This window comes from Lycorma delicatula, chromosome 2 (genome assembly GCF_047948215.1).
Source record: "Lycorma delicatula isolate Av1 chromosome 2, ASM4794821v1, whole genome shotgun sequence".
NCBI classification, from domain to species: Eukaryota; Metazoa; Arthropoda; class Insecta; order Hemiptera; family Fulgoridae; genus Lycorma; species Lycorma delicatula.
The window spans coordinates 19,144,237-19,169,379 of NC_134456.1; the positions used below are offsets into that span (position 1 = coordinate 19,144,237).

Consider the following 25,143-nt stretch of genomic DNA (forward strand, 5'->3'; position numbering starts at 1 on the left):
ATAAGGTCGATATTTAACAATTTAAATAAAAAGTCAGTCCAGTGTCCAAAACTTGAAAAAACATAGTAGCACTTCAAAAATAATCCGACACACATCCAGATTCCAACCCATAATCCAACCAACAATCCGATTCCAGTCCACAAAACAGATTCCAGTCCCACAAAATCCAGAAAAACAGAAAGAAAACCAGATTGCAGAATAATACTACTACTCACTTCAAATACTCGAACTCAACTCTTGTCAGTAATTTAGAAAATTTATTAATTTTATTTTCAGAGGATTACCCATTTTATTAAGCGATAAGACCCTGAAAATAAAAACGTTCAGTAGTTACATAAGTTTCCAAATTGATCTAGATTAAGAAAAATTTATAGGTTTGCTTGCAGATTTGCAGCAAGTTGCAGGATATATCTTTTCATTCAACAAAAGGAAGATGGTTAAATTCCTTTAGATGGGTGATATAAATTTTCAAGTAAACAAAAGTGTAGAATCATTTTAGCATATATGGATAAATTCTGTAACAGAAAAAAGTATTAAAAAAAAAAAGTTTAAAGCAATATATCCATTAAGTGTAGAGAATATTTTGACAGTAATGACCAGGTTGAACAAGGAATTCAGTATATACAATCATAGTAAATAAATTGGATAATGCACTTGAAAGTACCCTAATCTCAACAGCTATAAAGCACAGAAAAATGGTTGATGGAAGCTAAGTATAATAGAAAGATGAGACTTAGGGGATGGGCAAACAAGGTAGGAGGAGTTATGGTATGATAATTACAACAAAAACGAGAATGTACTCCTAATACCAGTGGATATTTTTAACAAGTTGAGCTAAAATAAGAATTCAGCACAATTTGGAAATTAATGGAAAATGTTTACAGGATTTACCTTTAAATTAAACTTAAGAGGATGAAAGTGTAAAAAGTGGTTTTGTGTTTCCAGTGTATTCTTTGTAGTCCAGTGTTTGACAGTTTTTCACTCAGAATTCTTTTGGACAAAACTGATATACGTGAAATTTTGACAGTAATTAGGGGATAGCTCTAGGAACAAAAGTTATATAGTGCAGATTTTTACTTTTACCCTGGGGGTGGATGCCATCCCCTTCCTGAGGGGTGGAAATTATTAAATTTAAAATAACTGCAGAAATCGATGGAGGAATAAATTCTAAGCAAATAATGTTCTATAAAAATTTTTTGTAGAGTCAACACTTATTGAGTTATTCGTGATTGAAAATGTTGATTTTTCATCCAACAATTGAATGATTTTTCACGAATAACTCAAAAACCTTATGTTTTATAGAAAAAATTATTATTAGCAAAAATGAAGCTTATAAAATAATAAAGATATTTGTTTATTTTTTTTATTTCTGTAGATGCAATACAAACCGATTTATGCCTCGTTGAAGATAAGTTTTTGTTTACCAAAAACTGAAGTCGAACCTTTCAACATTAAATAACAGAAAAACGGAAAGTTTTTAGAGGAAAACAACCTATATTTTTCAAAGTACTTGAAATGACCTTTAAAATTAGCTTTGGTAAAAGTCATTAGCATGAAAACTAATGGAGTTATGATGAAAATAAAATAGTTATCTCGCTTTTTCGGAGAAAAAATCAGCAATGAAACAAATTAACTTTTCCGCAAGAATTGGAATTGGGTGTAATCCTATTAACTGTATTTAAGAAGTTCTAGAAGTTTGATCGGTTTGGAATGCCTAGATTTATTTTAAAAAAAAGATTGATTCAAATTTGAAAAATTTTTTTTTCACAATAATTCAAAAACTAAAGAAAATATGTAAAAAATATTAGAGCACAGAAATTTGGCTTTTTTTTACTGAAAATTTTGTTTTTTTTATTTCTATAGAATAAAAATTGATGCAGATATCACCATTAGAAGTTTGCATTTGAGTGTGAGGACCACCTTCCCCAAGCCCTTAAAACTCAAAAATTTCAAAAACAAAGTGCTCAAGGAATCTGAACTTTAAATCCTTGTAGCCCTTGAAATTCCCTGCAAAATGGTTTTTTGAGCAATTGGATAGATTAAAAATTAAAGAAGTTATCGTTGAAAAACCAATCACATTTTTTTTGTTGAAATTTTTAAAGCATGTAAATTTTAATATTCTCTACAGTTTCAGAGCATTTATGAATATAGGTGAACTCATATAACTGTATCTACATATGTATAAGTGTGTCCTCATACACTTGTGTATGTGTGTGTGCATGCGCACACCCATGCGTGTGTGTATATGTATACATACATATACGTATATACAGATATAAATATAATTACATACATTTATATAATATATACACATATTTATATTCATACTAGCGGACCCGACAGACGCTGTCCTGACGTGGCATTGTTCTGTAATAAATGGACAACACATAAATATAAGTAACTTATTTAAGTTAAAATTAGCAGGAATGTGAATGAAATTTCATTAATATGAATATTATAAGTTTGTGATTGTTGTATTATTTTAGTGGGTTTATTGATTAATTATGTGTAGTATGGTTAATATTTATTTTCACTAAATATTGAGATGTCTAATGAAAATTGAATTAAAAAATCGAAATGTCGTAAAATTAATAATTAGTGTAATTAATCAATTTTCATCCACATTACTGATAATTTTCACTTAAGATCATTCTAAAAAAGTACCTCCTACATTTTTTTTTTTTTGTTTAATAATTTTGAGGTTCTATAATCATGCTTAATTAATCAATTAATACAAAAATTAAAGCATTGTAAAAAAAGCAAAGTAGTTAATTAAAATTTCAGTAGAAATTTTTCTCATTCTTTATTTTAACATCTTTTTTACCAAATTTTAGATAATTGTAAATTAAAAACAATTTTAGAAATTTTTTTATAAAATTAATCAGCTACAAAAATTATAATTTCAATTTTTTTAAATATACTTTAAACTATATTATAAGTAACTTATATTTTAATTTTATAAATGTTATAATTTATTTTACGAACTTACATTTCTATTTTCAAAGAGCCGTTCAATATTCATAAGTTGCATAGAATCAATGAGAACTGACAATTTAAATTTGTAGGTTAAGTTGATTGTTATTGAATGCACGTTTATACATCATTAAAATTCATGAAAAATCATGTAAAATACTCACTTCAATACTGCACCTTACAAATTTGCATGATGTATATTTTTTAATTACACTTTAAAATGTTATTTCAATAAATAATAATATAATATAATATTCTCAATAAGCGCGCAATTCTAGCAGACTCGGCAATGCTTCGCTATCGCTAGATTTGAGTATACATACAGATTAAATGAACACAATTGAAAGTTTCATAAAACCTTAAAAAACTGAACATTAGGAACTTAACAAAATTTAACCTTTCACAGAATGTAAATAAATCTAAATGGCAAAACAACAGCACTACCTATCGGATTTAATTCACACCACTCTCTAATCACAGTATTCGGTGGAAAATAATTTTTAACGAAAAAAGTTGTGACTGCAAAATCATTACAATTAATACTGAACATTAAGAAACTTACAAAACATTACAGAACTTCATAAAATTTAACTTTTCACTTTATAAAAGTCAGAATGTAAATAAATTCAATTGTCAGAACAGCACTACCTATCGGATTTAATTCAAACTACTCTCTAAACACAGTAGTCCGTTAAAAATACAAATTTTAATGTAATAACAACACTGAGCTATGATGGAAGCAACTGATATGAGAAAAAGCAACAAAATAAAAATATTTCCTAGAATCTGATTGCAGCACCAACTACTGGGTCTGACTGATATGCCAGAAATTAAAAAAAATTCTAAAACGCGATCGCAGCGCTGCCTACCGGATCCAGCTGTGAACCTTAGCCATCCCAAGATCAACAACACGTGAATAAATAAATTAATTAAAAAAACATTTTCTATCGTATCAAAATCTAAACCATTCTCAAATCCCCTTGAACACACACAAAAAATTTCATCAAAATCGGTCCAGCCGTTTAGGAGGAGTTCAGTGACATACACAATGTGTATGGGAGTTCAGGTATTAGGAGTTCAGTGAGCACACAAGAAATATATATATATAAAGATGTAGATGAAAGTAGGAGAAGAAAAGTAATGCAGCACACCATAGGCAATGATCCACAGAGTTACAATAATAAAACATGCTATTATAATGCACATAAAATTTTTATTTCTCTCCGTTACTCATTTTATAATTTTAATTTTAAGTAAATATTATTGTTAACTTTCATCATGAGGCAGGTTTGTAAGGTTTGGGATGTTGCAATAAATTATAAATTACATTAATAACTGTAAAAAGTTTATAATTCATTATAAATGCACCTTAAAACGTTTTAAGCTGTTGAAAACTAATTTTTTGTTTTGTCATTAGGGTTGATTCCAAGGATTGCAATCTTGTAACATGTCATAAATTATGTTTCAGAATATGGAACAATGTTTATTCTACACATTTAAATGATTTTTAGCTACAAAACATTATCTATAATTTTAACAGGTTTTTCATAAGGGGTGGTTATTAAGAGTTGAAACATTGCAATATCATAAATTTTATTATAAACAGTAAAGGGATTTTAATTAATTATAAATGTACCATTAAAACATTTCAAACTATTGAAAACTAATTTTTTTTTAATTTCATCATAGGGGGTGGGGTTCTATGGGTTGAAACATAGTAAAATATCATAAATTATATTCCACTACATAAAAGAATGTTTATTCTACATATTTAAATATGATTTCAATCTATGAAACATTTAAATCGATGGTTTTTGAATTTTTTACAAGGGGTAGTTTACACCCCACAAATAAAAGCACACAGCAGGAATATAGCTTTTGAAGTAGAGGGTTAAATACGCTTAATTACAAATTTTCATGAAAATCAATGTTGTACAAAAGAATTCTGAGGTAATAATCTATTTTTACTGTCAAACACTGGATTATGAAAGAGCCCAAAACATTAAATAAGAGTATCATGTGAAGGAAAAAAACATTAACATTAGTAGTCAAGTAGCCTTAGTCTTGACGTTAGCTGCATTTTGTTCACTATACAAATCGAATTTCAAATTTGTATAACGCACATTATTTTAGGTACAGAGTAATTATTGAACTTAAAAAGGCAAAGATGTATCAAAGAGGAGCTTAAAAATTTTGTACTAATGCCTAAAACAGATACTTAAGATAATAGACATACATACATGTTAGCTGAATTAATATTGAACAGGTAGTCCATCTGACATGTACACATGATTTATTTTTTCTCTTTCGCCAACTCTTTCTGTTCATTTGCTTTTTCCTGATTTCGCTTTTCTCATTTATTTGTCAATCATATTTTTACGTTTTCATTTCAGATGCAACATAAATTCCTAATATAGCGTATTGATAATGAAGCCAGATCGGTGTCTGTCTTAATACTTTTAATTCCTAGCCATCTTGCTCTATGAGACTCATTAATATTTGTTTTAATCTGAGTTATTCAGTAATACCACTACTTATTCTGTTCCTCATTGTTCAAGTTATTACCAACATGTTTATTTCCATTGATTCTATTATAAATTATTTTACTTCAGATTTGTTTGACAACTGCCAGTTTTGGATTCTATGTAATAGAGTAGGTTTGGTATAGGTTTTATGAATTATTTTTTACATTATCTTGTTCTTTATCAGTCATTTGACTATGTTTAAACTAAGGATTTATTTCAATTATATATTGGATATTTTTCATTCTGTTTAGACTTACCATCCATCTGTACTAAACTCTGCTTTTGGATCAAACCAGTTGAAATGACCCAAGAGTGGTTGCTTGACCAATTTAAAAAATTTGAAACTTATCCACTTGTTTCCTACAAGACCTTAAAACAATTTTTTTTTTTAATTTTTTATTTAAGCAATTTACCTGTGGCAGCTATTTTTGTTATTTAAGGGTTTACAGAAAAAATCATAACTAAAAATCTATTGGTCCTGGAAGGATGAAACAAAAAGCAATTTATTCATATTTTCTCGGGGTAAAAGATTGTTCTATTTACCTCTCATTTCTTTCTATGAGAAACTTACCAGTAAAATTGAACATGAAAAATGGTGAAATTTCTCTTTGGTAATTTTTTTCAGGAGGCAGGGATGACATATACAAATTGAATTATTTTTTTATATGTAGGTATATGTTAGTAGTTTTGCCATAAATAATATTAATGGTGATATACTTACCTCTAAATTTCTATGAATTTTTAAAAACTAGTTGTTTAAAAAAATTAAAATTTTGGCTTCAAAAAACTGTGATGGGGCTGGTGATAAAAATCTCAAATTTGCAGAACTTACAGTGTTTTGTAGATGTTTATGGCAAATAAAATTTTCTTGTGTATTGTACTAATAAAAAAGTTATACCATTCAAAAATCATGAAAAACCTATTAAAAGCGATACCATTTTGACTCGTTAAATAAGTGCTCCAAGGGGGTTTCTTGTCTTCTTGACACTTTATGAATTTTTATACTTATTACTGTAGTTGAAATATACTTGTTTGAACCATTTAACTGTATTGATCATGTTATAACAGGTACCTGAAATCATTTCCAGTCATCAAGAAAATTCATATTGCAACATGCTCATTTATGCTTGTTGCAGCATTTAGCTTTGCAGTTACAGACTGGTCAGTCACATTAGTCAGTGACCTGTTCACATCTTTACCTAGTGTCTCAGATTTCATCCTGTGTTTGGAAGTGTTTATTAAGTAAATAATTTTTTTACTTCATAATATTATATTTGCAAATTTTAAAATCAGTTAAATATTTGCATTATTTTCAAGTAATTTCACATAAAACAGTAGAATAACAATGTTCCATAGGAATTTATGTGAATGAAGAGTGTCATAAAACAGTGTATGATAGAGTGCCAAAAGAACTCATTAAATTTTATGAATTTATTGAGGAAAACCAACAACTTACTTTTTTACATGTTAATTCAGATGTCACTAGTGTTTGTAAATATCATGGAAAAAGGGTTTTGTCAAAATTCAGTCACCTGCCATGGACAGTTAAACTTATAAAAAAACAGTTAAAAAAAAACTTAAGACAAATAATATTAGATCAAGCTGTTAAAGAACACATTTTTCCAAATTTTAATTTAGTTCCTGGAAAGTCTCTTGTATTAATTGTTTCAAAAGTATTTTTTCTCAGCAGAACTATATGAATGTGAAGACCAAGAGCAATACATTGCCCCACATCACAATATTGAACAATTGGATGCTGCTTATAGCATTTTGGGTGTATCACCTTCATCAAAATTGAAAAAACTAAGCACGAATCGAAGACCATCAGCATAAAAATTTTAAATAAATAAGGTATCTGAAAAATTAAAAAAGAACCTTGAATTGTGTTTTGACTCAAAAGTTTCTGATATTGAAAATCCAGCTCAATCATCTTCACATGAATATGATGATCTTATTTTAAAACTAAAAGAAAAATATGTTCTTGTTTCTAAAGGAGATAAGGTTAAAATTATCAGTTTACTTCCCCAATCTTGGACCTGATCTAAAATAATATTAGAGTTCAATGTGTCTGAGCATTTGGTTAGACTTACTAGAGACTTAGTTAATGATCAAGGCATTCTACTGGAGTTAGGTAAAAGGCAAAACAGAAATTAGTAACGACACAGTTAAAAAAGTTGTGTTATTTTATGACAGTGACAATAATAGCAGGCTGTGACCTGGTAAAAAGGATTGTGTTAGCATGCGTATTGATGGTGTAAAAGTGCATAAGCAAAAGCGCTTTGTTCTGATAAACTTAAATGAATTGTATGTCTTCTTTAATTGTATGTCCTGAAGAAAGAATTTGAAGGTCAAAGTACTAAGAACTCTGTTCAAAATGGTGAATCTTGGCTGGTGCATCCGGGACTCATACAGTTCGTATCTCCCTCACCACTAGAACATCAAACTCATGATTGATGGTTCCAAATTTAATGTTGATTATAAGGACTTTGTGAACATCTTTGTTTGTGACAAGGATAACTACAGCTGTATGATGAATGTGTGCATCAAATGTCCAGGTAAGCAGGCAGTGTTTGACATGCTCAACTTTTCCGAAGAGTGTGATGTGTTGCCAGGTACAATAATGTACAAACAGTGCATAACAGCTGATAGGGAAGAGATGATTACTGTACTTCAGACCAAAGATGAGTTTTTCGAGTAATTAGTGAAAAAATTGGAAAAACTGTAAACTCACCATTTTGTGTCAAAATTTCAAGCTCAGTTTTTCAAGAAGAAAAATCCAGAATTAGGTGAACAAGAATGTTTGGTCTTGTCAGACTTTGCAGAAGACTTTTAATTTCTTGTTCAAGATGAGATACAAAGCTTACATTGGGTCTACAGCCAAGCCACAGTTCACCCTTTTGTGCTCAATTTCAAGGAAAATGATGTATTACAACGCAAAATTGTCTGTATTTTAAGTGATCAATTGAAGCATGATACAGGAACATTTTATTGCTTTCAAAAATTTTTTAACAGACCATATCAAGGAAGTATACAGAATATTAAAAAACTTCATCCATTTTACTGATGGTGCTTCAAGTCAGTATAAAAAAAAAGAATTTTGCTAATTTGTGCAGTCACAAAAAAGACCTTGAAGCCGAATGGCACTTCTTTGGATCATCTCATGGGAAAAATGCCTGTGATTGTGTGGTAGGAGCAACAAAATGAGAGGTGGCAAAGACTTTAAAAAAAAAAAACATTCAGATACTAAATGTTAATGAAATATATTCATTTTGTAATCACAAACTGAAAAACATCAGGTATTTTTTGGTTAAATTAGATGAGAAAGCTAAGATTTCAGAAACTCTAAAAAACCATTTTGACTGATGTGAAAGAGTTGTTGGTACTAGAAGTTACGAAAAGTATGTTCCTGTGTCAGAAGGCATTGTAAGATGTTACTTTACTTCAGACTCCAAAAACTATGAAGATCATCCTGTATCAATAGGTTTTTAAGGAAAAAGACTATTGCTTATGTGTATGATGATCAGTGGTGGATAGGAAAAGTGGTAAATATTAGCCTTGAAAATGACGATGTGCAGGCTCATTTTTTCCACCCAGATGGACCAACTACAACATTTCAAAAGTCTCAACAAGACAAAATGTGAGTACTGATCTGTAAAGTCTTGAGAAAGTTGACATCACTTGAACTAACTACAGTGTTGGGTCGTTCTCACACAATTTCAAGAGAATTATCAGAAGAGATATCACATCTGTTGGTTAACCACACTAAATAATAAACTTTCACTGCTCCAAAAAACATGCTATTTCATCTAAGAATAATTAAAATTTTGCTACAATTTATTTTTTCTTCGATAGTGTTTACCAAAATAATCCAATGTAATTATAAAAATGAATTCTTGAAAAAAATGTAGGCTACTCATTGAAATCTCAGTTTGGGTAAGTTTCACAAGCATTTTTGAATCAAAATTGTATTAGGTTACTGGCATTGGTTAAGTTATTAAATTACTACCTATCATTAGTGATTAAAAAAAAACTATTTTAGAGATATTGAAAATGCCAACTACAACATAGCGGCTAAATATATAAAATGTAAAGAGCAAAGAAAACAATAAGCCTTGGAGCACTTATTTAGTGAGTCAAAATGGTATCACTATTAATAGGTTTTTCATGATTTTTGAGATGTTGTAACTTTCTTATTAGTACAATACACAGAAACTTTTTTATTTTTCATAAATATCTACAAAAACACTGCAAGTTGTGCAAATTTGAGATTTTTATCACCAGCTCATCAGAGTTATTTGTTGAAGCCAAAATTTGAATTTAAAAAAAGTAGTTTTCAAAAATTCAAAAATTTAGGGGTAAGTATACCACCATTAATATTATTTATGGTAAAACTACTAACATATAACTACATATAAAAAAAATAATTCAAACTTTGTATGGCATCTCTGCCTCTTGAAAAAAATTCCCAAAAGTGAAATTTCACTGTTTTTCATGTTTAACTTAATTGGTAATTTTCTCATAGAAAGAAGAGAGATAAGTACATAAACCATTCTTTTACCTTGAGAAAATATGATTAAATTGCTTTTGTTTCATCCTTCCAGGACCAATAGTTTTTTAGTTATAATTTTTTCTGTAAACCCTTACAATCACAAAAATAGGTATGTGCATTGTAACAAAAATGCCTACCATAGGTAGCCATTTAAAAAAAAAAAGTAATTTAAGGTCCTGAAAAATGAAAACAAATTTTTTTTTGAATTGGTTAAGCTTTTTTGTGCATAATCACATTTTTTTACAATGTTTCAATTGCTTATTTTGTTGCCTTACAGTTTTTATTTTCTATATTAAACATAAAATTTTTTAGATATAAAAGAAATAAAAATAACTTAATATTGTAAATTATTTTATTAAAATTTTAACTTTCATTTGCCAATTTGCTACCTTCAAATTTAATGAGGAAAGAAGACATGATCTTCAGCTTATGTTTTTTTTGGGACACTTCAAATGAATTGACCCTTTTTGCTACTTTGGTTCCGTCAATCTTGATATCTATTCTTCCTCTTTCTCTTTAGATTCTCATTGGAGTTATCTTATTGTGCATTTATTTTTAATCCATATGCTTTACTTACATTAAACCAACATTTACACATTAAGCATCTTCTGTGTATACATAATCTATTATCTTTAATCATAGAGCCCAACTGGTAGTTTACCAAGCGTTTGTTACTTTATGTATTCATGAGAGATCAGTGATCTAATTTATTTCTTACTTCTGAAAAGGAAGTCTATCACCAGGTGATCATCTGAGTAATGGTATTTTTTGATTTTGTTTGTGTACTCATAAATAAACTAATATTGACGAACTGAAATATGACATTAGTAATCATCATATCAGTGATCAGGATGTAGATCAGGGCAAAGGAACTGTGAAACAATTATAAAGGTTTTCTGTGGCTTGATTTTTATTGAAAGAAGAGCCTAGGCCAGTACTCTGCCGATTATATCACTGCCATTAATATAATTATGGTGATGATACAATCACCATAAAGAAAAAGAAAATGGGTTAATAATTTTTATCAGTGGAATTTTACAACATTAAGTATTTTAACTATTGTTTTTATGTGCATAATCACATTTTTTTACAATGTTTCAATTGCTTATTTTGTTGCCTTACAGTTTTTATTTTCTATATTAAACATAAGATTTTTTAGATATAAAAGAAATAAAAATAACTTAATATTGTAAATTATTTTATTAAAATTTTAACTTTCATTTGCCAATTTGCTACCTTCAAATTTAATGAGGAAAGAAGACATGATCTTCAGTTTGATTCTATTTAGGTTGGTGTAAGCTGTGAAAGAATCATTTTACAAGATCCCTGAATTAATATTTATGGATCCAAGAAGTAATTACATTTTGAGTTTTTATTTTGTTTTTAAATGGTTCATTTTTGTTATATGTAAATTATATTAGTTGTAGAAAACCATTTTCTGATATATTGTTTTTAATGTAAAAATTAGTACCTCCATGTATTAATTTCAGTAAAAAATACTTTTTTTGTGCATGACTATACAGTTATCAAAAGTGGAGTTTGTGCTAATTCATTTATAATGCGTTAACTAACTTTCTTTGTAGAATGTATTTTGACTACAGTTATTATCAAATAGTAATGTATACTTTTCGGCAGTCTATGTCACAGCAGGATATCACTTGCACTAGACATTGTTTAATAAAAATGTAATATTTTGTTTGAAATTAAATTATTGATCAATAAGCTTTATTTTTGTTTTAACGAAGAAATTGTAATTTTTATTAAATAGAATTACTATTATTATATTTAAAACTGTTTGTTTTAAAGATTACTTTATGTTAAGTAATATTAAGTAAATGTTTTCAGGCTTAGTAGAAGTGGCACTGTCACGGTTTTCATGCAGATTGTAATGCAGTCATTGTGGGAGGGCCGTGGTTTTTTTTCTCATTTGATTTGTAAGCTAATGAAATTTCTTTTGGAGGACCGCTCAGATATGAGAAAGTTAGACTATAACAACAAAGAAAAGTTTGTAATTTATAGTCCAGATTATGTTGTCATAAACTAATTAGAACAACAAAGCTTTAGCTGGCATCACGTCCAGTTTTTTTTTAATTAGATAATAAGTAAAGACTGATTCTTGAGTAACCTTGATGTTGATACCATATTGAGATATTTGTTACATTTGTATCAGAGGAATGAACCATTGGTAGATCTTGTTAATCATAATGTAGTGAGTAACAAGTGAACACAGTTAGTATTACTAACATTCATATCTGGTAACTATTGTATCAGTGTCTGTGAACCGATCTTATATTACAGTAATCAAAGTGAAAAGATGCAAGTGGGCAGCAAACAGAGCAGACAGTGAACAGTTCTCTGAACGGAGCTAAGTCAATTAGAAATGACTCCATCGAAGCACCAAAGAATAATGAGAGAAGGGTTTTATATGAGCGAGCTTTGGATTAGGCAGTAATTATTTATTTTGTAATGAAGAAGTAAGAAAAATAAGCAGTCATTGTTCTCAATCCACGTAATATATTTTTTTTTATCTGATAAAAATAGTTGTCTTTACCCTACTTTGATCAAATGGTTGGGACTATGCTATAATTTTTAGCTTATAAGATTTTATACCTAATTGTCTCAGCATACTGTCAGGTTCATTATAAAAAAATTGTATTTATTGAAAATAAGTTGTTTTCATTACCTGACTTAAAAATCCTGAACCATTTGTAATGCCTGATATTAATTATTGTAATTTCTTCTATTTTAAAGAAGTTGTAGAACGTATTTAGATTGGTAGAATATATCAATTTTTATAATTTTAAACCCAAATTTTTTTGTCTGTATGAGCAGTTAGTCAAACATAAAGAAGAAACAAATGAAGGATTATTTTTATATAGATTTTAATTACTATTCTCTCTGCATCTTTAAACAACAGAGCCCTTATTTCATCAGGTAGGATAATTCAAATTTCTTGAGATTTACACACTTACTTCGCATATTGATTAAAAAATTAGACTTTAAATATGTCTGCTGAACCACACATTAGGTATGGTATAATACCACCATACCTATTATATGTAGTAATAATAAAAATAGTATATAATGGTTATAAGGAATTTGTTCATGATTTCTTTTATTCATACAGCCAGTGTGACTTTCTTCCTACTATAACTGTCTTTCATTTGTGGCTTCCATCAGCATTTATACATGATGCAAACACATCTCTCCATTCAACTTCTGTCCAGGAGTTGATAACTTATATTTGATGCCTGAGTGTTGTGCAAAAGTGATTTTTAAAAGTGATCATTTTTATTAGTACTATTTAAACTGACTGATTTGAAATTCATTAGAATTAGTGGTATGATTTTTTTCAGAAATAGTAATACACATTAAAAATCAGCACTTGCAGGATTCATTTCATATCAGTTTCCTTTACATACCATCAGAACAGTTTTAATTTTTTTTCTGAGTGCATTTCCTTTTCAATGTAATCTTTTAAAAATTCAGATTTCATTTTTTATAAAACTATGCTAATCTTTCCTAACATATTTTTTTATGATAACATCTTCTTTCTTTTTCCTGTTTAGCCTCCGGTAACTACCGTTCAGATAATACTTCAGAGGATGAATGAGGATGATATGTATGAGTGTAAATGAAGTGTAGTCTTGTACATTCTCAGTTCGACCATTCCTGACATGTATGGTTAATTGAAACCCAACCACCAAAGAACACCGGTATCCACGATCTAGTATTCAAATCCGTGTAAAAATAACTGGCTTTACTAGAACTTGAACGCTGGAAAACTCTCGAATTCCAAATCAGCTGATTTGGGAAGACGCGTTCACCACTAGACCAACCCGGTGGGTCTTTATGATAACATCTGCCTATAGTTTTTTAGATTAATTTAATTTTCTCATTTTAAGTAGGAAACATGTTTTTAGGCATTTTGTTTTGGTTTGCCATTGCAAATTATAAAATTTAGACAACCACATACAAGGTAGATATGTATTCATGCATATGTACACTTGTAATATACAAACATACAAAAGAATGCAGTAGATGTGTGAACCATGTTGAAGTCTAAATTTTCTTCTGAATAGTATAAAATTTTCTGTTAGTATTATGATTATTTTGTTTTCATATCAAATTTATTACTGTTAGCTAATTTGTCGATTTAGTGATATAATATCATTTTAGATATACTGCAACATTGAATCAGACAATTGACTGAGGTTAATTAGAGAACATATAGTCAAAAGTCTACTGTATTGAATGTGTTAAATTTGTGTAAATATTGTTGGCATATTTTATCATTTTTATTTCTATTTTTTATTTTTACAGTACGTCAAAAGCTAATTCAGCCATTTACACTTGTAATTTGGGTGGTTTACATATATCTATTTTGGAAACTTGGTGATCCTTTTCCGATTCTAAGTCCAAAACAAGGTATCTTGTCTATTGAACAAGGTATAAGCAGGGTCGGTGTTATTGGAGTTACTGTAATGGCGTTGTTATCTGGTTTTGGTGCTGTCAACTATCCTTATTCTTCCATGGCTTACTTCATGAGGTATTCTGGTAGGCTTTTGGCTTATTTTTTTTTTATTTCAGTTTTTCATGATGTTTTTGTATGAAAGTTAAGTGTGAATATTTTTTAAAGAAATTATGATTTCTGAAATTAACACATTTGATTATCCATTGATTATTGAGTGATGGTAATGTATTTATTATTATTTTTAGTGTTATCTCATTTACCTTTTACACAATCTGTAAGAGCATTATGGATACAAGCAACCAACATTTTTTCTTTCCGCACTCTGTACTGGTGAATAATAAAAAGCAGTGCTGCTGTAATCACTGATCTGTGCTTTGAAATTCTTATGATATTACTGTATGTCTTTTCCAATGGTTTGATTAATAGTTTGAGATTATTTTTAAGCAAATTTTCATTATTTTGGAAGCTGAAAAACCAAAACTAGTGACTTATGTCTAAAAGTACCAGAATAAGTATGCCTTAATGCATGTTTAAAATTTAGAGCAGTGTGAAATTCAGAGTACAGTAAAGTCTTCTTTTCTGTGAAATGAATCACTTCAACAAAGCATATCATATTCTTATACCTTTCATTTATCCCCTACCACTCATGAGTAGTTCCCAAGTGAGGTCTTTATGGAGACTGTTTTCCACGGGAATATTTTACCAAGGATACCATCATATTGAATTAAAAAAAAAGAGAAATGAATATATTTGCTTGGAGATTATAGCTATATTTTTCTATTATTTTCAGGTATGCTGTATCCTCTCTCAGTAATCTTTGATTCAGGTTTCAGTCAGAAATCTGACTACGTTCTTCTGCCTTAATTGTTGTGTTATCATGTACCTTCAGGGCCGTTTTCCATTTACCCTCGGTAATATTTATTTGTAATGGTACCACTAGCTTGCTACAACGTAGGAAAATCATAGAATACATGTGATATTTATACAGAATAACCTTACCCATAGTTATTCCTACTACATCCTAATCATATTGCCTTGGTTTAGGGCTATGTATTTGCAAAATTTTATTTGCAGTTAACTTCCATGTGTGGAGACTTCACAATTTATTCCTTGTGATCCACCTGGTAGCTGATGTTATCCTCAGGGCTTGTATACATGTAACATCAAAAATAAATATCTTAAAAGAACATGAACTAAAGATTGTTCATCAAAGTAAATGTGCTTTTTGTTAACAATAAAATTAATCATGAAATGTACATTAGCAATTATATGTTGTAAAATTTTAGTGGCCACAATAAATTTAATATTGGAAAATCATCTAATAGTGAAAAGACTCCTACTCCTACGTAAGAGGTAGGAGACCTTCCTTTTAAATCATTCAAATCACTTGTCCCCAATGTTACTATTAAAATTTAAAGCAGAATGTTAGAAACAGAGGGGCATATAGTTATGTACATTTAAATAGATTTGAAGTTTTTTATCCTTGTTTTGGTGTTGAGTTATGCTCTCATGTTTTCTTTTTTTTTAGGCCAGTTACTCCTGCTGACGTTCAGTCAATTGAAAAACGCCTTCTTCAGACTATGGATATGGTAATTATTAAGAAGAAAAGGATCACTCTTGCAAAACGAGGATCGAGTAGTAAAGGTGCTTTTGGTCAAGGCATTTGGGGAATGTTGAAGAATGTTGCTTCTAATAATAACTCCTCTGAAAGTATCCTTTTACTGTATATAATTTTTTTCTGTGTATTTTCATTAATTCATTTTGATAATTTACTTTTATAGTATAAGAATTCCTAACTATTCAGTTTTTCATTATTGTTCAATAAACATTTAAGACCTAAGAAGTCAGTGTTTTTAGGAAAAATTCATTGTAGTAAAATGATGGGATAACATCATAAGTAATATATTGCTAATTCTTCAGTTGCTTATGGGTTTCTCACTAGGTTATACATCCTATGTTGTGCTTATCGTAAAAAGTTACCAGGATGGTATGAGAAATTAATTTATAGATCTGTCTACAAAAATCAGAGGAAAATCTAATAAAATTGGGGCTTAAGCAAGAGTTGATTCTATTAATAAGTCTAAAAAGGAAAGGATTAGTTGTGGAAACATTTTGATCTGATACTTCTACAGAAATTCTTCAATAATAGTCAAGTTCGAATGTATTGTACTGTAGGAGAGAAACAAACAAGAATAAAATTTTACGTAGAGAGAAAACCGTTAAATAGAAATTACACATTCTAAAATTAGTATTGATATTCAGACAGAGATCTTCAGATTATGTATGCACCATCACATTATGTATTGAAATGTTATATTCTCAAAATAGGTATGACTAATTTAGATTGCTGCAATGATTAAATGTGATTAAAAACTCAATTTTTTTAGTTATAAGAGTATAAGATATCTTTATTCCTCTTTTTTAAATAAATGATATTAATTAAAGAAATATGTTACAGAAAACACTAAACTACTCTACCTTCTTTCAACATATATCTTTGCTTGCATGGTACAGTTTTAGGAGAGCATGAACTGCTGTGGGTGAAAAATTCCTTATTTCCTACTGCATCGGTTTGTGTACTCACATTCTCCTTTAATAAGAGTGTGTAACCTCTCTTCTAGTTAATTTTCACTTGTTTCAAGTAATAAAAGTGTACAATGAATGTAAACAATGACAGTTGACATCACTTGTTATGTAGAGTCTTATAAGCCAGCTCCTACATCCAAATTGGCATTTACTTGAGATTATTCTGCCTGTTGATTACTCTTCCACTGAATTACTTGTTATTGTTACTTATTATTTATTGATGATATTATTGCATAGAATTGCATTAATTATTATTGCATAATTATTAAACAAATTGGATTTTTTAGTTTGCTTTCCTGATTTATTTTTCTATTTGCTGCAATGTTATATCATCATTGAATGAACTTAACATTCTTAGCAGAAATGTGCAATTTTAAATTAAATTACTTTATTACATGTAGAATTATAAATAAATTCAAAGTGTAGATTTGTAATGTCTTATTACATGAAATACAAAATCAATTTTTTTTTACTTCTTAATGTAACTTAATATGAGCACCATTTTCAGCCCTACATTTGTCAAACAATAACACTGATAGCCAAAAAACATTTTTTTTAATGTTTCTCAAAGTGTGATCCCATTTCTTGAATTGCTTTTTTGCTTGCATTACAGATCTATAAATACAATTTTTCTATGATCCTTAGTTTTAAATAAATTACGCTTCAAAAAAAATTAAAATTATATTTTAATTATAAAATTATTATTATTATTATTAAATTGTAAAATTAAAATTATATTTTCTTTGAAAATATAGTTAACATCTGTAAAATTTATAATTTTGTATGTCCGTACCTGTGTTGGAATGATTTTGCTGATGATTTTCTTTTATAAATAACCTCACGCACATCCCGAATTAATGTCCAACAGTAATCGGCTAGCATGTTAGTATTCCATTCCCCTTTATAGCGGCTTTCCATCACCAAAATGTCTTGGTGGAAATGTTCACCGTGTACATCATCACTTATGTCTCTGAGGTTGTCCAGGAAAAAATCCAGCTGTGAGTGGAGGAAATGTATTTTCAAAGACATAAGAGGGTTATTTTTTTTTTCAAGGTCCAATCGATCACGAAATTAAAACCAGTGAAAATAAAAAATTTTTTATTTGTAACAAGTACTTACATAGTTACGCTATTTCTCTACATAGTCCCCACTCTGATTTAGACATTTGTCGTAGCTTGGTACCAACTTTCCAATACCCTCGTCATAGAACAGAGCTGCATGTGTTTTCAGCCATGTTTCTATGCTGGTCTGCAGCCCGATGTCTGTGCCAAAATGTTGTCCTCCTAGCCAGCGTTTCATGTGAGCAAAGAGGTGAAAATCAGATGGAGCCAAGTGCGGGCTGTATGGTGGGTGATCAAACACTTCCTAACAAAAAACGCTGCAGGAGCTTCTTTGTTACAACTGCAGTGTGCAGCCGAGCATTGTCATGGAGAAAGACAATGCCTGATGACAACATTCCTCTCCGCTTATTCTGAATTGCCCTTCGTAGACATTGAAGAGTCACGCAGTGTGAGGCTGCAGTGATGGTCGTGCCACGTTCCATGAATTCCACCAAGAAAACTCCACTCCGGTCCCAGAACACAGTACCAATACACTTTCTGTTGGAGAAGGTTCGCTTGAACTTCTTTGGTTTACTGGGAGAATGAGAATGCACTGTTTGGATTGTTCTTTTGTTTCTTCAGTTTCGAAATGGGGACCCATGTCTTTCCCCTGTGATAATTTTATTCAAAAAATCTTCTCCTTCATTGTGGTAGCACTGGAGAAACATTAGGGAGGCGTCCATTCTCATTTTTTTGTGATGGTCGTACAGATCTTGGGAACCCATCTCGCACACAGTTTGCGGTACTGAAGTCTCTCACTCACAGTAGTGTAGAGAGCTAACCGTGAAATTTCAGGAAACGAATCATTCAATACAGAAATTGTGAACCGATGATTTTCTTGAATTGCCTGATCCACTAGCTCAATGAGATCATCGGTTGACACTCGCTTCCTTCCCTGACCGCCTGCATCATGAACATCTGTACATCCTGCTTTAAAGTTCCTGCACCATTGTCGCACTTTGCTGTCACTCATTGAAGTTTCACTGTACTACTTACTAGTCTGTGAATTTCAGCTGCATTACACCCCTCAGCCTGAAGAAATCGAATTACCGCACGCTCTTCACACTTGGCAGGAGATGCTATTGTTGTAGACATGTTTACGTGCTAGCTGAGTGTTCAGAACTAAATGAAGTGACGTGGCGTGATTGAAGGCATACTAGAGATGCTGCGCAACACATATGCGCAAAGGTTCATCCGATTTTTGCGTGGGTTTTTATTTTGCGACCGATTGGACCTTGAAAAAAAAATAATCCTAGTATTACATCCCATAGCTCTGTATGAACTAAGAAGTTCATACAGAGCTATCGTTCATACGATATTAACAATATCGTGGTAATTGTCGTATTTTATTTGCTGAGAAAATGTTTGCCCAAGCTGCACTTTCTACATTATTTAACATTGAGTTAAATATATCATCTTTGACTAATTCACTTATTTGAGAACTAACAAATATTCCTTCTTTAATTTTTCCTTCTCTTATATTTGGAAATTTCTGCCTGATGTACAAAAATCCAGGAATATCCTTCTTCATTGTTTTTACAGAATTTTTCATTAGTCCCAGCTTGATATGGAGAGGGAGTAAAAATATTTTTTTGGGTTCAATTAAGGACTCGTGAATAAATATTTTTCCCATTTGGAGTTAAGTTGTCTTGTTTCTTCCGTTCTTTGGTAATATAATGTTTATCCCTAGCTTGGCTGTCCCATTCGCAAAGAAAACACATGTACTTAGTATAACCTAACTGCCTGCCTAACAAAATAGCTATAACTTTCAAATCATATATGTTCCAGCTATGTTTTTTATAATTTATTTTTTCAAGAATCTATACTTAGACAAATCTATGAAAAGGCGCCAGTCCTCAGGTTTATGAACTTGTCCTAAGTGCAACATAAGCTCATTAATATTTGTGCAATAAACAAAATTATTTTCATCAATAAAATACTGAGAAAGTTCTTTTTGTCGGTTTTGAAAGCTTGAAATTTTTTTGAAGTAAATTCCAACCTTGCAGTCTTCATGCTAACAGTTTAGCTTGATTTTTTGATAAATTTAAATCCCTAACCAAGTCATTTAATTCACCTTGTGATATAAGATGTGGCTTACTGGAAGATAATTCAAAATCAAAATCATTGTTGTCATCAGTACTGCTTGACTCTTCATCACTGCTTTCAGAACATACATTCACAGGTAGCTCAGGAACTGGAATAATTTCATTTGTTAATAAGTTCACAAGAACAGGCCTGATTGCAGCTTGCAATGAAGGATATTTTACAGTATGTTTAGATTTTTTAGAAATTCCGGACATACTTGTTAACAATCAGTTACATGATCCTTTGGTTCACACCAAACCATAGGTACACCAAATGGCAAAAGCCTTCTATATACCTTTCAGCCATCCTCTTAAATATACAGAACAATTAGTGCATACTATATGATGAGTCCACGTCTTAACCTGATCACCAAGTTTACACTGAAAGTAGAAATGATATGCTTTCTTAATTAAAGGTGTAATGTTTTTTCTGTCTGATTTTACAGTAAACTCACCATATACGTAACAAAAGGCATCCACATCACATTTACACAATTTCGAGGCATTATGACTGCACTGTTAACAAACTTAAGACAGCATTAAGACTGAACAAAATTAATTCATTCCTAAATCCAGTGCTTAATACAAACAACACAGCTGTGTTTTCAGCTACATGTTTTTGACCTGCACAAACATGATTAATCTAGTCCATGAAGGTTCACTCTTCCGTATTAGATATGTTGTCATAATATGTGACTATGATATGATTTAATTCTTTGTCTAGTATTGATTATTTATAGCTTATAAATTATATGAACAAAGTTAAACAATAAAAAAATGAGCTAACAAAATATAATATAGGAGCTTAAAATGCTTAAAATACATTGAAAAATGAAAAAATCCTTGAATTTAAATTAAAAAATTGTTCAAAATGGTGGGTGATAGAAGATTCTGAGTTCATATTCATTTTCAGCATCAAAAAACATCAAAAAAATTAAAATCATGTACTGCATGTTAGGAAACAAAAATTATGTTTATCAGCATGATCCACCTCATTCCACATTCTGGGCTAAGATGTCTGCAGATCACTTCAGTGGCTGTTGTTATTTTTTTATGCAGATGGTCAAGTGACTGGATTTTTTCTTTGTATACAATGTTTTTTACATAGCTCCTAAAAAAGAAATCCGCTGGTGTCAAATCAGGATATTGCAGTGGTCAAATTATCAGAGCTTCTCTGCCTATCCAGCCTTCTGGAAACTGTTTTGAGCACAGTCTGGACAACTTATGCATGGTATGGAGGGGCCTCAACCTGTTGGAAAATTAGACTCCATATTTTCAATCTGCAGAAATACAAAGTTCTCTAATACATCCAAGTACATTATGCCTGTACTAGTTTGCTTATGGAAAAAATATCTCCCAAAAGTTTGAGTATGAAATCAGACATTCATTTTTGGACAGTTGTGGATGAATTCCAGGAATTCTTGTAAACTTTTTGAGCCCCATTTTCTTAGACAGTTATGGCAATCCACAACTCTATTAACATGAAATGTCACTTATAAAAAAATGAAATCTGCTGCTACTGAAGTTTTTGACTTTGTTGGAAAGAAAGTTGAATTCTTTCTGTGTTTTTGCACTTGTTTTAGAACTACTTGATAAATGTCCTTTCAAAACTCTTCGAGTTTCCAGAAATTGTTCACACTGAATGTGTTTCCTTTTGTCACTGAGAATTTCTATGACAGATTCACATATAATTTCTTTGTGTGACAATCACTGGTTTTGTTTCTGTGAATTAGTAGTTGTGCTACGCTTTCTCTTGTTGCCACTTCAAATACACATAAAATGCTGTTGAGTGCTGCAAAATTAAAAAACTATATTCTTGAAACCTGGAGTTCTTTTTCAGACAACCAGTATATCAAGTTGGCAGTTTAAATGTTATTTTAATTAATTTATTCCTCTGCTGTTTTTATAAGAAAAACACCCTAGAAAAACAGGAATTTTTTTAAGACTTGATTAGTTTCATTACCTGACAACCTTCCCATCATATAAATTGAATTCACTGTCTTAATTGTTATACACAAACAAAATGGCAAAATCAATACTGAAAGATTATAGTATAAAAAGTATAAGATTATAAACATAAAACACCATGAAAATAGAATAACTTCTAGTAAAAGTAAACATATAAAATGAAATATACAATTTTGACTGTAGAAAATACATAAAAAAGCCTGCAATACTGTTTGTGATTTAAATTTGTTAGGATAAAAGATTTTCACTAGATATCAGCATATATAACAAATTATGAAGTGACATCACCGAATTCTTAGAAAATGCTTATTGTAAAACTGCACTTGTGCAAATTTGGATTATATTTAGAAGATAATAATGGATATTACAGGAAAATAGTTAATTTATACAGAATTGTCATTATTGTTTATTTATTTATAAAACTAATTTCAGAAGCCCATTGAAGATTTTTCCATTAGTTTTTCATTCTGAGTTTTAATGCTTAACTATTTCCTATGTAAGTATACTTGTAGTTGTTCTTGTGTACAACAAAGTAATTGTCTTTTTTCTCCTGACCTTAAGATCCAGTAATTGAGCCTATTTAGGCAAGTCCATCTGTCGGAGGTCATTTTCTGGCTAATCAATATCACCTGAAGGCTGTCTGTTAAGATATAACTGGCATATCTCTTTTTCCCCTATCACAGATTCCCTAAATTGTCATAGTAATGAAAACCATTTTTGTTTCATTAATTGAACTTTGTCATTAATAATTATTTTAAATCATTAATTGAAGTTCCTCTTCTCTTTTTCTGCTTTTGTTTAAGTTGCAGTAAATTTAAGTTTTAATGGAAATTTTTTCTTGTTAATAGTAACCTTTTTACTTAACTTAAATATTAACAGATGTCTGGCAATTAAAGCAAGAAGTTGCTGGTCTGGAAGAACTTAGTAGGCAATTGTTTCTTGAAGCACATGATACTCGGACTATGTTGGAACGTTTAGATTGGGCACGTACTTGGCGAGGGAAATATTTTAATGTCCTTGGGTATTTCTTCAGCCTTTATTGTGTTTGGAAAATATTTATTGTGAGTTCATTTTATAAACTGTTTACAATTTGTTACATTAACTTGTGTGGCAGCAATGATGTTCTGTTACAATAGTTATTTATGTAGATGGAATTGTTAGTTTCCCATATTAGTAATTGCACTGAATATACTTGTCCTGATGGTGATTGTGTTAAAAGGTATTGTGTTAAGGCTATTAAATTTACTTTTTGTCTTGTTTATTTTATTTATTCAGAGATTTAGTTGTGAAATCAAAGATTATAAAAAAATTAAGTTCAGTCAATTTGGCTCAGTTTAATCTTCATTTGTTAAAATAATGATTCATGCTGTATTATGAATTATTGTTTGGTCTACTCATACATATCATTTTAAATCATCCTAAAACACTGAAGATATGTTTAAGATAGAAATGTTATTTGATTTAGAGAGATATGTTCAGGTTTTTTAATCATGTTTCCTTGTTCTTGTATGACCAAAATGGGATTAGATCTTGATCCAGAACTTATTTCATATACTGCAGTAACAAAAATTGTATTGCACGTTTTAAAAATAACAATTTTGTATGCACTTACATACAGATTAAATAATAAAATATGTTCTATAATAAATTTTGTAGTAAATAAAAACACAAGCTACCTCTTCCCATTTCTTGATATAATTACTTCACAGTTAAAGTTAAGTGAGGTAAATATTGGATTTTTTTTTCAACCCACCAGGTTGGTCTAGATTAGTCTAAGAATGCTTCTTCGCTGATCAGCTAATTTTAAAGTTAACAGTTCCAATGTTCAAATCTTAGTAAAGGCAGTTACTTTTACAAGGATTTGAATACTAGATCGTGGATACTAGTGTTCTTTGGTGGTTGGGTTTCAATTAACCACACATCTCAGAAATGGTCGACTTGAGATTGTACAAGACTACACTTCACTTAAACTCACATATCATCCTCTTGATATAAACCACTATATATATAGTGGTTTACGTAGGGTTTTTTTTGTAATCACTGATTTATATTGAAGCATTCGTATTCGTGACTATGTATTGCATTATGCTAGAATTTCATTAACATTATATAGATGCAAGTGCTTGATTATCCATAGACAACTTTGCAGAAATCCTTGAATAAGCTAACATCAGTTATAGGGCATCCTGGTCTCCTCCCACCAACAAAGCTGACTACAGGAAGTCAAAGTTGTAGCTAACCTTTTTGCACATCCACAAACAAATACAAGGTGATTCAGTAGGAAAGGGAATTAATTTTGGAACTGATTCTAGAGCTTGAAATAAGGGAAAAAGTTTATATAAACATGCCTGAAAACACTTTGTTATTGAGTTAGAGCTAGCAAAAAGTTTCTATAATTTACCAGATGTCAGTTACCCCGGTGAAATGAGATCATATTGAAATCTTTAAGATGTTATATAAGAAGTAAACTCGATGGTTTCTTGCTTTTTTTGACCTGAAAAATCAAAACAGGTCCCAGAACTGTTTTTTGTAATAATTTCAGCATGACCCATTTCACCAGGGGAACTGAAGTCCGAACAAAATATTTTGCTAGCCATGACTACAACAAAACATTTTCAGACATATATTTATATGAATGTTTTTTTCTTATTTCAAGCTGTAGAAACAGTTCTCAAATTGTTTTCCTTTCCTGAACTACCTTAATTTATAAAAAAGAAATTAGAAAACATTCTTATTTCAATACTAAAACCTGCATATTATTATTATTATTATTATCTGATTTACTGAAATTAACCCAAATTATACAATCTAAAAGTGTGTCCACACTTCAAAGTATATCATATTATTTATGTTGTTTCATTTGCAAGTGAGGATGTGGTGTTTT

The 25,143-nt window shown here is 30.1% G+C and overlaps 1 protein-coding gene across 5 annotated transcripts in view; it reads left to right on the top strand.

Moving 5' to 3' along the window:
- The window catches only part of GPHR (Golgi pH regulator), an 84,319-nt gene that overhangs the window by 7,016 nt on the left and 52,160 nt on the right, over positions 1-25,143 (top strand). For all 5 annotated transcript variants that reach the window (XM_075358406.1, XM_075358405.1, XM_075358407.1 and 2 more), the window contains exons 4-6: positions 14,371-14,596; positions 16,050-16,231; positions 23,139-23,320. In XM_075358406.1, coding sequence (XP_075214521.1) covers positions 14,371-14,596; positions 16,050-16,231; positions 23,139-23,320 — 590 coding nt within the window. The remainder of the gene's footprint in view (positions 1-14,370; positions 14,597-16,049; positions 16,232-23,138; positions 23,321-25,143) is intronic.